Raw genomic sequence first — 17,502 nt, forward strand, 5'->3', positions numbered from 1 at the left:
CACCCACAGCCATGGCTCAGTCAGTGAACCCATGCAAATGCACGCACATGTGAAATGAACAATGCCGTGTTACCACAGAGAACATTCTACATCCTCCCCCTCCCTTTACCCATTGATAGGTGTGACCCCCCCCCCCCCCCCCCCCCAAAAAAAAAACCCAAAACAAAAACCAAAACCAAAAACCATGAAACAAAAAAAACCCAAAACAGAAATTCAAACACCAAACGGTGGACATAATTATCTCACGAAACAGACTCCTTATTAGCCCCATCTGTAATTCCAATTACAGTTTTTCAAATACGCCTGTGCGAACATCAAACATCAAGACAGGTGCTTCCTGCACACAGTATTGCTTTTATTGTTTTATCATTAATAATACAGACAAACTGACTAAAACCACATTTTGAGTCTCAAAAATGTCTTCAAACCCGTGTGGACTGGCATTTTGTCCCCATAAGTCACTGCTCGTCCCCACAACTATAGTGGCATACCAAATTTCTGTCATTACAAAGATGCCTAAACATGTACACACAAACACACACACTGAATGTGCTTTTGTAACTAATGAGTTGTTGATGGGGCATTTCAGAGTTGCACAAAGGTTGCAAAGCAACGGCAAACTTTGTTTTTTTACCAGCTGAGCCACGCCTCAGTGAAGTGCTCCAAAACATGCCTGCACAGCTCTGGTACTTATAAATGTTTGACTTACTGATTAAGTACTGTCTCTATAACAGTTGTGCTTACAATGACATTTATGTTGTTGTTATCATGGTTAACTTCAGGTTACGCAAGCAGCAGTGTGCAATTATTCTCCAAGGGTCTTTGCTGTGCTTTACTTTGGTTACTTTGGCTAAATGTTTTTATTAGTAGTAATAGAGGCAGGAAGGATATGATAGATTTTTCTGTTTGTTCAGTGTCTGTCTGTTTCTTGGGTTTGTCATATTCACAGTTAGCAAACCAGGCTCTCGCATTCACTCATTTATGACTTGTTATTGCACTCAAGAGTCTATCCGGCTGTCAGGGTCTGGACAATCTCCTTAATGCATGACACCAGGGCAGGAAAAAGGGATTAGAAGCAAGTTAGAGAGAGTAATAATGGTCAATCTTTTTCGTTTTTTATCTGACCAACTGTGCAAATGAAAATGTGATTTTGCTCAGAGAATCTGAAACATACCAGCAAGAACAAAGGGAATGCCAGCTGTGCTAGTTACGGCTACGTTACACTTCGTCATAACTAGATCAGGAAGCTTCCACTAAACTTACAGCTCCCCTGCACACACACACACGCGCATGACACACTGGTGAGCATGCGCGCGCGCGCGCGCGCACACACACACACACACACACACACACACACACACACACAGTCTGTTTCACATTACATCTAGACTAACTCCAAATAGTGCTGTGTATAAAAATAAAATTACAGGAAAACCATCATGCGTGCACTGACCAGAATGCTCGTCACGTGCACAGGAATGCAGACCTGCTCCCAAAAAAAGAAAAATGCCTTAAAGTCTACATTCTTAGTGCACCCCACGCCTTTTTTTTCCTTCTTCTTTTTCACAAGATCAGTACTCTTTTACCGTAAATTAAATGACGTCAGTACTTATGTTCATGGCTGTGTGCCCACTTTCTAGGGACGTGGGAACCACCCCCTTGCCTTCTAAAAGCTTCTAACCTCCTCTTGAGACAACTGAATTCAATCAATCATTGTTATTCGCAGTATCTCTGAAATGTTGCCTCCCCATCCACAATGTCTCTGCTGGTGGTAAATGCCTGCTATGGAGGGACGTCTGGAAAAGTAAACTACTCTTTTGTTATGCCACTGTTACTGTCAGTGAAAATATCAGTTTCATACTGTGTGTGACTTGCATCAGAAGTGAAAGCAGTGCATCCTGCATCGTGACCTATGAACTTCTAACCCCTGCGAGTCAATCGTACAGTTTGAGCAGGAGCTGAATTGCGCGACTGAAAAAATCGCACAGTGTAAGCCCAGCATTATGAGCAGATATGAGCATACGAGAAACATAAATCCTACATTCAGTTTTTTCAGATAAAAACAAATGGGAATACCTACAGAGACTAGACGTAAGAGTGGATTTATACCCTCTAGCAAAATCTTTACCATTATATTTTGTTTTTTATTGATCTAAAATTGGAGGTGAATACTGATCAATGATTCATGTGCTCAATGACTGTGACCACAGGAAGCAGAGTAAAAATGGGGAAAACACCAGTTTTAAAAAGGAACTCGAATTTAAAGAGCTTTAAATGTGAATGTTTGATGTGAGAGGACTATTGCTTGAAACTCAAACCTTCTTACAGAAACTGCCTCATTCTTGACCGCTAGGTTCTAAGGTTGCTTTGAACTTCCCTCTTTAGTCACCAACTATATTTATACGATCACTATAATTCTGAAAATGGATATAAGGTGGGTCATGCAAACAGTGTTTTTTTTAACTTGGACATTTTGGATGTAGCATTTTTGGATTAAGACATGATATGTGAACATTACTGGGGCTTTAGAACCACTCTTTGGAAATGCCTGTTGTATCCCAAAGTTTGCAAAACATCTCATATCTGTTTAGTGTCAGCTCTGTTTGTGCTAAAGAAACTAACCAGCAATTTGCAAAGATGGAGGGGACATAAATGCCTGAAACTTTGTGGCTGGAAGAAGAAACACACTTCTTGAAAGACTGCAGGAAACAGGCATGCTATATTATATGTATGAAATGTAGAATAGAATATTTTATAGATGCAGGAATTGACTGTACATAAAGTGTAACTGTAATGGAAAAATCATGTCTATCTATTTAAAAAAAAAAAAAAAAAAGCCACATAATGTAATCATGCTCAGACACAGTATACACTAACACATGCCAGCAGGGACAACATGAGGTGCAGTTTGAGTTCATTATTGGTTTTGCACTAGCCATTCTGTCCCTCCATCTGTTCTGCTCTCCCAAATGTTTGGATCAGAATCAGAATCAGAATACTTTATTGATGTGTGTGTGTGTGTGTGTGTGTGTGTGTGTCTGTGAACATGCTCATATCAGCCTTTTTGTCTGCATATCTGACCCCCCCCGACTCGTTATGTCTGCTGAGCCACTACATGGCAGAGAAGCATGGGGGACCAGAAGTGGCAGTGAGAATTACATAAACGACACAGTGGTGCCAGGACCCCTTGTTTTCACCCTGCTGCTGGCAAATACTGGAAAACAGATCTAAAGGAAGGACTATGAGAGAGGAAAAGAGTGAGATGGACAGATTGTTGATATATATGGATGTTAGCTCAAGATGGAGAGAGATTCTCCCTTACTAACGCGCTCCCGTTCTCACCCTAATGGGACATTTTTTGTAAGTGATAAGAGCAGGCAGGATGAAACGGAAGGTTGTTTCTCAGTTTGTTCACTCAATCATGACTATGGGAAATGTTTGTTTATAAATGGTCCAAGATTTTGTCCGAAAAGAGTTCAGATCAGAATGAAAGAAATGACTGGGTGTGTGATCACAGGGTGGCAACATGACATGAGGAACAATGAAAGTACTGAGAAGTGAGAAGTGAAGGAAAACCTATGGTTCCTCTTCAGATCAGTTACAAAAAGGAAATAAAGAGCTCATGTGTATTTTAACTAATGTTATACCAGAGAGTCATCTGCTGCCGTTGATGACAGTACTTAACAGCCTCCATTAAAAAACAACAAATAAACAAACCATTGCTTGTTGCACGGTTTAATAAACATACTTTTTTTTAAGTATTAAAGTGTTAAGTGTACCCACATGAACTGCACTGCTTGTAGTGATAAACATCTTGAGAATAATCACCTCGAATCTGCAGCCCTCCTCTGGTTTATAAAGCTTTACAACAAATTCAGCTCCTTGTTTATCTAACAGGCGCACAACTGCAACAAAAGTGAGAAAGTCTGCCTGATGCCGGGATTCTGAAAGCTGTTTTATTATTGCTGGACAAGCTGACTGTTCGTGCAGAAAACCCTAGAGCCACCAGGAAATGTTCTGGTTCTCCTGATAGGCAGTTTTATTTTTAGCTCTAAAGTAAATTGGTGACTTCATTGCTAGCTACAGGGAAGCCTGTGCCCAACTATAGGTGGATTTCTATGACGTTTAAGAGTCACAGTTTACAGTTTTATAGTGTTTCAGAACTGCTCGATGCCTAAATAAAAAAAAAAATAATAAGGATGCACAACTATTAAAAGCACGACTTCATTAAAAATAACAAATATATACTGTAGGCCACAGTTTACAGAATTTCTTTATGTAATTCCCAGCATAACAAAATGGAATATTCAGCATTCAGACTGAAGTTTAAGTGCCAGGACTCAGAGCAATAAAAATCTAAGTTTTATCATTTTAGAGCATGTTTTATTTCCAGTTGCTGTTAGCCCTCTGAAGCAAGTCTGCTGCCAGTTGGAGAGCGCCCTTCTCCTCCTTTCTCCTACACTTTTTTTCTACTGTAGTATGCCAATAATATCTCAAGTGCCTGTTTTGTGAACAACAAAGCAGTTCCTGCCAAATACAACTATGCAGATCATTAAACCAGCTCAACATGACTGGGTCCTTCTCACGTAGCTTTTGGTCTTTTGCCAGATGTTTCTGTTTTTCTCTTGTATTTCACCAGCTAACCCGACCTGCAACTTCCTTTCTTGCCTCTTCATTTCACAAAATCTGAAATTGTAGAGTTTACTTATTTTGCACATCTAACCTAGGTAGAACCAACTGCCCTTCCGATCTGTATGACGAAAAAACTGCTCTTCAACTCTTGTCAAGTCACAATATGCAAGACAGTTGCAGTGTTGCTAAGACAGGGCATTGCTTCATTCCTCAAGTACACCCACAGCTTCATCTCACCCCTTTCCTCCTGCTTTTATATTTGGCGGTTGTCCAATGCATTCCTGTGTTATTGCAGTGGCTCTGAATAATGGGCAAACAAAGGACATGCACAGACAGGTACACATGGACCCCAACCCCCAAACATACACTGTACTGCACATTTCCTGCTGCTTGATATTTTCCTACCAATCTCCCCCTCCACAAAGCTGAAGTCTCTTCACAGCTGGAGGTTACTCCTGTTGACTGAGCAATGGGCCAGAGCGGCAAGCAAATGCTGCACGCTGCACAATAGTAGTAGTGACATATAGTGGAACAAGATGCAGAATAACGCAACCTTTCCTCGTGATATACACATTCAACTATCTACAAGGCACGCTAGAGCTACCATTTGAAATCCTTCAAAATACATAAACTGTGCACAGCACCGAGGTTTCAATGCCCACATTTGAGACACTCTTCGATATTATGGTTAATCACATCAATGCTAAATTAAAAACTCTATTTGCTTAACTGCAACATAAACTGTGTAATGATTTTGGAAAACATATGAGATGATATTCCAAGATAATAATATGGAATAAATAATGTATGTGCTATTTTATACTGCATGCATGTGTATGTATGCATTAATTAGCTAACATTAAAAAAACTGCTAAGGCTTTGGAGCTGCATTTGATACAATTAATATTTCATGAGAATAATAGTGCTTCTGTTTTAATGCAAATGATGCACATGGAAAAAAACAATTCTCTTTACTCAGCCATGCATTTCTACTTAACTTCATGAGAACATTTCATTGTTCAGATGGAACCCTGCAAAGATTAAAAAAAAACTAAATTTTTTGTATTTCCCCTACTGTTCCCGTGTCTGAGCCAAATGAATGGGGAAGAAGGAAGTGGTGCTGGATAAACAGACAAACAGGTGCAGCTGTACTGACTCACTTTGCACTGACAGCAGATTAAACAGATGATTAATGCTGAGGCATTTTTTCATTTTAATAATAATACCGGTAATGATAATAATAATAATAAATATAATAATAATATTAAAAATTAAAAGAGAATTTTATCACCTTTGATAAAATGGGTTATTTAACCAAGAAATACCAATTCATTACATTTATATTTATGTATGAATTATGTTTATCTTCTAAAGATAGAAAAGCAGTGTTTAAGCTGAGCCTTGTGTTGCCTTACATGTGAAAGATGACTCCAAGATCTCACAACGAGGAAAACAGCTTAATAATTTAATACTGTTACTGGACTGTTATTTGATATAAACAGATACCCGAACAGGAAAAAGATGAAATGGTTTATCTCTAAAATCATTACAACTTTTTATTGTTAAAATGCAAATCACTCCAAAATCCAAGTAGCAAACAATATTACTGAACACTGCAGCTATAATTTTAAATCATGCTTTTTATTTGTTTTTGTTTCTAATGTCTCTGTAAAGCACTTTGAACCACCTTGTTGTTGAATTATGCTATACAAAAAAACTTGCCTTGCCTTGCCTTTACACCTTTGCCTACTTTTCAGTCCCTGCTTTAAGGTATTGAGTAATGGCCAGAAATGTGGTTTTGTATGACATGATGTGAAGCTGTCCTTTGACAATATACAATTTCATTATTTTATCATAAATTTTCAGATTGCGCATGAAGTGAATGAATTGGAATCTTGACGGTTAAATCCCCTTAATAAATATAGTTCTGGTTCACTTCATACTGGCAGACATTTTCATGTACACTTATATGACACAAGCATTTGTCAGTGTCATGTGTCAGTCAGGTGATTCATTTAGCAAAAGTAAGCAGATTTTTCCAATAATTACACGCAGCCACTGAATCCAGTAATCTGTTGTGGCCAAGAGCACCCACAGCATGAAGCAGAACTACTTTTTAAGGATAGAACTGGACAGCTTGCTGTGACTCTATCATTACTTTTACCTCACCTTTATTTTTGTGTCAAGGTATAGAAACTAGTCCAAATGGAATATGCTTAAAGCAAATAATGGTAGATGAGCAAAACTTTACAGTTTAATGTCTCCGTGAAACAAAACTGGAATTTCCACTATGTTTTCATGTAAAGCTTAGACAGCGAATATTTGCTTTCAGTAAATGGCTTTTGTGAGCAAAGTTTAAAACCAATGCTGTCCCTGCAATAATGATCCCCTAGAATCAGCAGTGCGTCACTCATCACCACACTGTGTGCATTTGGATTATGCCTCACCAGCATGTTTGACTGCCCTCAAACATTTGACCAAAAGTAACCACGGTAACCGTCTCAAAAACAAAGGGAGGCTCAGACCAGGTCAACAAAGACTGGGATTCTCCCCCAGATGATTAGGTTACATAAATGATTAGTGCCCCAACACAAGACCCTCAGTAAGCCTCTAAAATAACTCACTGCCCTCCAGCTAAGGCCTTAATTATACTTTCTTGTTTCTGCGAGTCCGTTAGGGTCTGAGCAACTGAAACTTCGTCATCATACACTGAGTGCGAAGGTCCGTACGGACATGCGCCTGCTAATTTTTTGAGAATGCTTGAACTCCACCCCAGGGATTTTACATTACAATACATCAACTGTGCATGTGTCCCAGATGCAGTCCCAGACGTTAAAGAAGAATATCAGGAACGACTACTTTCTGTGTCTGTCTCCAACTGTCCGCAACAGAGTATAATCAAGGTTTAAGAGGAATGACTACTCTGCTGTACTGTCTCTAGCTGTCCGTGTCCATAACAGACTATAATCAAGGTGTAAGCAGTGGTATACCAACACTGACCTCCACTAGCTATCTGTTGATCAAATATCCAGGCAGCTAAGGAGTCATTTTACAGAAAAATGATTGAGCATATGACTGTGCATGCTATGCCCTACTTGTATCTCAAAGAAGCTACAAGTAAAAAAAAACCAAGAACAAACCAATAAAATAAAATGAGAAGGACATTTTAAATTTGAGTAAATCAGAGTTTAAGAGTTTAGATTCTTTATCATAATTTATTAAACCAACACTGCTGAGATTAAGTGAACTGTTCAGCACTTTTCACTTCAGTATTAGATTCTCTCTACTACTACCAAATAGACCCTCACCTTTATTCTTTGTGGCCTCTATCAAAATCAAAGTGCTTTTAACCATTCCTCTGAGATTCTGATCCACATTGACATGATAGCACTACACAGATGTTGCAGATCTGTGGGCAGCGCCTTCAAGTTACTAATCTTTTGTTCCCCCACATCCCAAACACGCTCTTTTGGATCGAGATCTGGTGATAAACAAATAAAATAAATGTATACTTTATTGATCCCTGTGGGAAAATTCCTCTCTGCATAAATGGGCGCCCGGGGAGCAGTGTGTAGGGACGGTACCTACCTCAAGGATACCTCAGGGTAGCCATTCAGTGGATTCGAACTCCGGACCTTCCGGTCACGGGGCCACCACTCTACCTATTGAGCTATCCCTTCCAGTTGGTTATTTGATCACAGGGAACTCATTCTCACATTTAGGCAACCTGTCTAAAATTAAATGAGTACATTACATTACATTGTACATTATTATTTATAGCGCATTTAATTACAACAGGAGCGTTGACCAAAGTGCTGTACAAGAATACAACATACCTAATAAATTAACTTAGAGTACTGATAGCAAACACCAAATATGAATTAACAAATAACTCTCATGCTGTATTAAAAGCCAGTAAATAAAAATGCGTTTTAAGCATACATAACTGTTCTCGTGCTGATAGCAGTCATTAGATGATGCTAGCTCTGTGTTCATAAAAGAGCAACAACAACAACAACAACAACAATACTCAGGTAGGTTGTGCCAGTTAATAATCATCAATTTCTACCAAACCATTACTCTACTTCACTAGTTACTCTACTTTGCCTACTCTCTGTAAGTCCTAGAGAGGTGTACATGAATATCTTAGTAGAATATCTGGTGACATATCTGGAACTGATGACTGGTATTTTCACACTACTGTCAGCAACCCGTATGTAAAAGTTGTATTTATCGATAAAGGAAATTAGAAAGATCAGGAATGACCAGTAGTAGGCTGGACACTGATTGTCAATATATTTATATTTATTATATTTTGAAAACTTCACTCAAACATGCCATGTAAAGAATATCACACAATAAACATGTATCAGGATACACTGCGCTTACAGTTTAATCAATTTAATCTTGTTTACTGCTTCCTGCAGTGGCAGAGTTTTAAGTCACATGTCCTTTATCTCTGCACATGCATTTACACATATGAAAATAAACAAAATTTATATGTGTTTATTGAAATATTGAGGCAAGCGCTCTTCTGACCCATCAGGGTTACTTTGTTTTATTTATACTAGTTCTATTGAAGTTTACTGAGAGGTCCTATCTATACAATCTCAATCCAAAAGAGATGTCTCTATCAAAAATCCCAAATTACTATAATGGCTGTATCAATGAGGATTTGTCATCATACAGACCATCATGGGAAGCAGGATGGCATGTCTCTTTGGTTCCTGTGACATTAAAAACTAGTCAGTCCTGGATGGGAACAAGTCCTGAGGGAACCATGGCAACTGCAGTGAAAATGTCAAACACCAAAGTAGAGGAATTTTAGTGTCTGGACTCTCAGGCATTCAACTTTGTGTGTGTTTAGATTTCATACAGTTTTCTACTTACTATTAAATCAGAGACATCCATTTGCAACTGTCTAAAGAGAGTCACAAAAGTTAAAGCTACATAATTAATCCCTATTCAGCACGCTTGTCTATTCACAATGAAACCCACCTGAGGCAGCTTGGCACACAGTTAATATTTCACCCTGGCTCTCTCTAGCTTCTGGAAATTAGCCTGAGGTTGCTGGCTAATTCCAGCAACTTCATGTAGCAGGAGGGTGTTAGAGGGAGTAAGAATAGTACTACATTGGGCCTCTAGGACCAGGATAAATTGCTTTAAGAGTGCCAGAGAAGCACAGGCATTAACATTGAGACACCAGCATCAGCACAGAAGTAACCGACCCATCAAGCACAAATGGGCTCCAAGTATTATGACACACAACAGGCCGGATTTTCCACAGACAACTCTACTCACTTGCACTTAAATACACACGCACATACACACTCACTTAACACTGCAGTGCACAGACACTGTTATTATTACAAGTGGATCTCTACTGGAGTACAGCCAATTTTTAGTTCTGTGGTTACCATCAGCCATGCTTTTAAACTCTGAGTATAAACACCAACAATACAAGACTTAACAGAGGCAGTTTTACTACAACTAGTACTTATTTGGATTTTAATTCTTCTAGTGGTACTTAAAATGCTCATCAATTGCCTGTTTGTTCTTAGTCAAAGTACCGATTTAACAAATCCATTAAGCATAATGAACTAAAGTGTAATGCACCTTGACAAAATTAATGATTTACCCCATTCAGACTAGAGTAACAGGGCTGCATTTGAACATGTTGTTGTTGTTACAAACATGTACTATGCAGACCTAATGTGGGTTTCCCTAGAAATTCCAAACTGCAAATTTAAAAATATTATCTGTCTTATCATTATAAGAATCTTCCTCCCGTAAACCTTCCCACCTCAGAAGTAATTTTTTACTCAAATTAGGATTCAAATGATCCCGAAGTAAGGTAGAAACTTAAGTTGGAAACTTTTCCAGGCTATAAGTGGCTGCACAAACAAATAGATGCATATAAGTGAATCATACAAGTTTGCACTTGCAACACATAGTGGGCGTGGCCAGAGGAAATGGAAACTGCTCTGGGAAAACAGCTTTCTCAGAAACACACTGCAAGCAGCATGACAACATAGAACTACCCTGATGGCTCTGCCCGTAAAGTGATGAAAGGGCACAATGCCAAGCAAAAATTCAGAAGGTGGTCCTTCTGCAAGTAATTTCTTGAGACAGGGTGGGGAGAATGCCATCAGCATTTATTTATCATACTATAGTCGCCAGTGTGTGAATGTGTGTGTGAATGGGTGAATGACTGAATGTAGTGTAAAGCGCTTTGGGGTCCTTAGGGACTAGAAAAGCGCTATACAAATGCAGGCCATTTATAGTACTACTGCAAAGCGATCAAGGATGACATTGCGATTGAAGTTAGATTATCAACTGCAAATGCATTCTGCAAGTGGTGATCTATTGTAAGAAAATAAGCTACAAGAAATAGATTTTTTTTTTATTACATTTCCACTGACATTCACTGGGAATAATTCTATAGCAATAAATATATACGTTTTTAAACACACAAAACGCCACATGTTACATAATTTAAATGTGTAGCCATAAACTACCAATATGCTGAAATTCAAATATGCTAAAATGTGTTTTGCAAATGAAAGTTATGGTTTTCATTAGCACAAGATAAGAAATTGCTTGACTGATGTCATTACATTGCAAAAGATATGATTCAAGATTCACACCTAATTCATGACTTCTTTTATGAGTTTCTACGAGTTTTTAAAAAGAAACCTTTTATGATTTGCGAAGCATGTTTCTGTGAAAGAAAAGATTAATCCTGCAGATATTGCTAAAAAACAACAAAAAACAAAAGAAAACAAAAAAACATATTTTTTATAGATTATTTTAGCAAATTCAAATTAGATTTGACAGTCTACACTTAGAAATTCTAAATACTTAGTTAGGGCAAGACAAATATTTCTTGTGCAGCCGAGAGGATGTGTGGTAACCACATAGCTTGAGTGTGTGTTTGCTTTGTAGTAGTCAATTTAAAAATTGCAGGGGCAGGAATAGCTCAGTAGGTAGAGTGGTTGCCCTATGATCGGGGGTTCAACTCCACTGAACGGCTACCCTGAGGTACCCCTGAGCAAGGTACCGTCCCTACACACTGCTCCCCGGGCGCTGTATTGGTGGCTGCCCACTGCTTCACTGGATGAATGGGTTAAATGCAGAGGAGTAATTTCCCTACGGGGATCAATAAAGTATACCTTATTATTACATTATAAAAAAAACATGAATGACACACACTGTCAAGCTGTGTACTATCATAAGGGCACACCTAGATTTGAATCAGGTACAAGGTAAAATGGACATGTCATTACATAAGGAGTTTCGCCTGCACTTTTCCATATTGATGGAAGGGTAAACAGGGTCTCCAGTGTCAAAGAGAGGCACCTGGTTTCTTGTCTTCCTTGCTCTCCCTGGATATGGAGGTGTGTGTGCGCGTCGGTGTTCAAACCTATAAATAGAGGCTGTGTCTTCCCTAGCGCTCGCTCCAGTGGGATCCTCACATGTTTTAATTAAATAAACTGCTTCTATCGGGCCCAGCTGTGCCCTGCATCCCCAGTTTGCGTCAGTCAGCATCCGTGGTCAGGGACAACATAGAGGATGTGGTATCAGTGCATATGAGTACATGCAGACAGAGAAACTGAGGGAGGGACAAAGTGCACAAAGAGAGAGAGAGAGTAAGCTGTGAAATTGGGGCATGGTGCACTAAAGCCACCTGAGTATCATAGGAAGCCCTGTTCAGGTGCTCTGGATGGGTTCCCCAATGTGCAAACCAGCAGAAGGAAAGGAGCTCAGTTCAGCTCTTTCATCCTCCCCTCTCCATTTCCCCTCCTAACCCTCTTGCCCTTTTTAATTGTGAAATTTCCTCTCTATACTCTGAACTATTCTGATTTACTTTTCAGTTCACATTAAAATGTGTGGCAGCCCAAAATGATGTATTTCATACATTTATCAAGGGGTGGAAAGATGGTCATACGTGTTGCTTAATGGTACAGGATTTTGTTGTTTAACTTATTAAACGCACATTGCATGCTGGGAGAAAACAACTGCAAAAGTAAAGGTACTCCTAAGTATTTTCTTGGATTATTTGTGTAGAATGTAGCAGCCGTCTCACAGAAAAACATTCTGAGAACTGCATTTTCATTGTTCAAATCTTTAAAATGTGGTCAAAGCTAAGGGAAGTTCAGACTACAATGTGGAGAGTGTGGTCACAGTTTATCAGATCAACACTAACATTAAAATGTCAACCCGACAGTTTTTAATACTCAGAGTATACACACCAGGTAACAGCATTTTGTATGTCTGATTGCTGATTTATCATTCAAACTTGTCTGTATCATATTATTATCAACTTATTTTAGGTAGGCACGTAGGTCCAAGAGATTAAAGCCATTCAAAATGATGCATTCTGTTGGGGAAACTTCATTCGAACTGTATCATTGTGTCATTGTTTCAGATGTTCAATTTATACTTATGTGTAAGCTCACTGATGCATCACTGACCACAGAATGTGAAACTTCTGCGTATGTCTCTGAATCAATAACACTGCCAGTGAGTAAAAGGTAAAAGATCACAACATATGATTAAAAATAAAGAACAAAACCACTCCCTTTTTAAGCACTATCGACAAACCTTCAGTTAAGGTCTGCTGCCAGAGCTCACCCAGGCTCCCCAAGTGTAAAAGACTAAAGTGAGGCTTTTAGTAACAGCAGCAAAGCTGCCTTGTTTTCCTGGTTACCATCTATAATTAATAGACTGGCGCTTCTGGTTCTTGTTCTGCTTCTAAACCAAACCCCATTAATCCATGTGACCATTACAGCCACACAATAGCTGACACCTAGGAAGATGAATACAGGCATGTGCAGCTCTCTGTCAGTTACCAGACACCATCAATGCTCGAGCTGGAAAATAGTCAACTAAATGAAGGATTTTCACATTTAGAGAAATCATTGGTCTCTGTTACTCAGACCCAACACAGGCTATTCCTGTCAGCAATGTTTTCTCCATATGAGAATTGATTTGATTATTGATTAAGTTGTCCAAAGCTTGTAAAAAGCGTGAATAGATCAATATCCATTTAGATGAGGAAGAAGTAAAAGCTTTTTCTTTGATGTTTTAGAAAGGCTACAGTTGGATCACATGAATTCTATGTCATCTTTTTTTTGTGCTGGTTGTAATGTTGGCGGTAGTGTTGGTAGTGGAATTAAGATAAGATAAGATAAGATAAGATAAGATAAGATAAGATAGAACTTTATTAATCCCTCGGGTGGGTTCCTCTGGGAAATTCGATTTCCAAAAAGCACAGCACCGACAGAAGTTACAGTTACAGAATATTATATATATATATATATATATATATATATATATATATATATATATATACACACACACACACACACACACACACACACACATAAATACAGAGACAAATATAAATAAAATATACGAAGGGGATAAATAGAATAAATAGGAATAAATATAAAAATACAAGTGAATTGCACATTTCAAGTATTGAGGTCTATTGCACCATTGACTATTTACAAAAAGTATTGCACAAGGTATTGTACAGTGAGGTGAAGAGGCACTACAGCTTAGCTTGTCTTTCTATTTTAGTCAAACGAGAAGAAAAAAACCCAAATAATTCTGTATCATATGGAAATTATCTATGTATGCATAGCCATGCTGTTGCTCCTTATTTACACATTAAACATGCAAACGCCTCATGTCATCCTGTCTTGACTGTATCCATACATACGCAACAATGTGTTTTGTAATGTTGCTGCAACCCTGTGAGCAGTGACATCTCTCTCACCGTCCATAAATCCAATTAGTGGAACAAATTGGAGACAAAGTCCATATTTTATTAGGCTAATATCGATGTCGTCAATTTCACTGCACCCTGTAAACAGTGACAATAAATGCTTCTTATCATATCCGTCAGCGTTTTAAAATCCAGCTAAAGGAACAAATTGGAGACAAAGTCCATATTTTATTAGGCTAATATCGATGTCGTCAATTTCACTGCACCCTGTAAACAGTGACAATAAATGCTTCTTATCATATCCGTCAGCGTTTTAAAATCCAGCTAAAGGAACAATTGTTGGCAAGGTCCATATTTTATTGGGTGATATTAAGGTTTGTCAATGTTCTTAAAGCTAATTAGTGGAAACTTATAATAAGCAAAGACAAAAGTCCACTGCATTCTATGCCATCCTCTTCTTTGTGGTGGTGGTGGTGGTGGTGGGAGGGTAGAAAAACTAATTGTCTTGCGATTTTATTCAAACACGGAGAAAAGAAAGGAAAGAAGCTGTTCTTCAGACAAACAATCTCTTGGTTTATTTTGGCTCAGATTGATGATTTGTGACATCTAAGAATAGAACTAAACCAAGCAGTTACTACTTCACTATGCTTTAAGAGAGCCTGGCTTTAACTACCAGCACAGTTAGTCCAAACAGGACATCCAGTCAGTAAATAGCCAAGCATCAAAGTATTTCTAACTTTTAAGCACTTTTAACTGCAGTCTTGACTTCCTCAAAAATGTCTGTTTACTTTCCTCTTCTCCTTGTCTAAATATAGAATAATATTCAAAGCCACGATTTTGCTCCTCATTTACAAAAAAACGTTGTATTTTAGCCTGCCTTTTCTGTTTTTTTTTTTTTTTATCCCCTTATGCTATATGGTTTTGTGACAGGCTGAAAATGATCGTGTGTATGATTGGGCATAGCCTATGTATGGATGGATGCATGCATGTGTTTTGTAATGTCACTGTCAGAGCACCTGCAATTTCATTGCACCCTGTAAACAGTGACAATAAATGCTTCTTACCATATCTGTCAGTCCAGCTAAAGGAACAATTGTTGGCAAGGTCCATATTTTATTGGGTGATATTAAGGTTTGTCAATGTTCTTAAAGCTAATTAGTGGAAACTTACTGTAAGCGGAGGTAAAAGTCCAAATTTAATTAAGTGTACATCAAGGTAAGCGCGAAAGAATTAACTAAAATTAGGTAGCTGGTGTTAGTCCAAAATAGCATGCCTAGTTATCCAGGCTGATAGGATGAATGGGCCACGGCTGAAGCTACAAGGCCCTAAAATAAGGATGTGCCAGATGCTGAGGTGACGGGGATGTCCACACACACACTCAGTAAGGCACACAGAGAGTAAAAGAAGAAGAGAAGGGTGGAGATGATGGGAAACGTTAATGAATTAATTATAGGAGGTATTCAGGACATGTGATATTACACAATTGCATGTGACTAACAGGCGGCATATGATCTAGGAATGACTCGCTTGTAAGTGATCCCTATGCTCAGGTTGACACCGCAGATGTCATTAAGGCTCATGTATCCAAGATTCATAAAGTATATCAAAAAAAGAGAGAAAGAACTGTAAAATTAATATGACTCGGCGTTGATAAGTCTATCAGTGACATCAGGGTATCTGAGATGAGGGCCAAAATATCACATTTTTTTCTGTGGTCCCTGACGATACGATGAGCAATATAATCATAGCCGTTAGGCCTGCTAACATCGGGATGAATATAATAGACACGCTCATCAGTAATACTATTATTATAGTGTCCAGGTACATGGATATTATAGTCTGAGCTCCAGCAACCCAGATGGCCATCATCATCATCATAGATTGGAAGATGAGTACAGGCGCATGGCAACGTCTTTTCTCAGCCAAGCTGTCACACATGACCTAACAGCCCATACAAACAACCTCACTACATCTTCATCACCTACAATTTTTGGAATAAATTCATCAATTTGACTTGACTTACCGATTCCGGGGGCGGAGTAGATGAAATACAGTGCCGAGGTGGACAGCGTAAAAAGGAATAAAAGCCCAAGGAATGACCTTCTCCGGAACCGCAAATGTGTCGGCATTATACAGGCAACAGAAGCACACACAGGCACGTTCGCGTTTCTAAAACAATGGCAGATCCTTTTCGATGTATCCAGATGCCAGAGCCAGTAGTCCGGTGGCTGTGTGGGTTAAATGAGCCGAGTGGAGTGGTAGGGCTGCGGCAGCGATGAGCCAGGCGTCTAGGAAGTCCGTCTATTTCCGCGGCAGGGCGAGTATAGGACCACCAATTTTCAGGAAATGCACTTAAATTCCATTACTGTTTTTGGTTTAGGTTCGCTGCGGGTCCAATGAAGAAAGGTCTGATAACGGCAGCACGCTTTAAACTGGCCTGATACACTTAGTGTGAGACCATCATCTGGGTTTCACACTAGTCGCCGATGGTGTTGCCGCTCCTGCGTTTTGCCTTGCCTCGCCTGCCCAGCCCTATGAATGGAGCTGTCCCTCCGCAAAAAAAAAAAAAAAAAAAAAAAGCAGCAGTAGCTGAAGTGGGCGTTCACAACAGCTCAGCTCGGGCCTAGCAAACATGTACGCGTCCGACGTTTACCGACGTAACACCGGCGAGAAAAAATTCGAATAAGATGCCCGCTTCGATAGACGTTGCACCCGTTATGGCGTAATGGTTAAAGAGCTTTTCACAGCACTACTTGAGCTAGACAGTTGGCTAATTTATTAGCAATATTGGGATTTAAAAAAAAATCATAGGGGATGTAAATACTGGATATCCACTCCCTCCTTCCATGAGTATACTGTGACCACTGTTTGGATGTAAATACAAGACTATTTTTAACCTAGAAGCCCTAAAGTCTGTCCATTTAAAGCACAGACCTCTATTACGTATTTGAGCAAACCATTTATTTTTCTTTTCTTTTTATAGATAGCTCAATCTTCGCAGGTATCTTATATGACTGACTACAAGGTGGAAGGTGTCTTAGTGTTATGTAATACACATCTGGTACTTCGCAAACAGCGCATGCCACAATAAAACTACAATACCCACGAAGCACCAAGAAGACGGTTGACGTTAGATT

The 17,502-nt window shown here is 39.0% G+C and overlaps 1 protein-coding gene across 1 annotated transcript in view; it reads right to left on the reverse strand.

The window, feature by feature from the left end:
• The window catches only part of b4galt5 (UDP-Gal:betaGlcNAc beta 1,4- galactosyltransferase, polypeptide 5), a 33,091-nt gene extending 15,911 nt beyond the window's left edge, over positions 1-17,180 (reverse strand). The window contains exon 1 of the mRNA XM_085261112.1: positions 16,389-17,180. Coding sequence (XP_085117238.1) covers positions 16,389-16,494 — 106 coding nt within the window. The 5' untranslated portion in view covers positions 16,495-17,180. The remainder of the gene's footprint in view (positions 1-16,388) is intronic.
• Positions 17,181-17,502: the final 322 nt, after the last annotated feature.

The sequence above is a fragment of the Mchenga conophoros genome, linkage group LG20 (genome assembly GCF_057382185.1).
Source record: "Mchenga conophoros isolate Kocher_MC1m ecotype Shallow Benthic linkage group LG20, M_conophoros_male_GT1.1, whole genome shotgun sequence".
Classification (NCBI taxonomy): Eukaryota; Metazoa; Chordata; class Actinopteri; order Cichliformes; family Cichlidae; genus Mchenga; species Mchenga conophoros.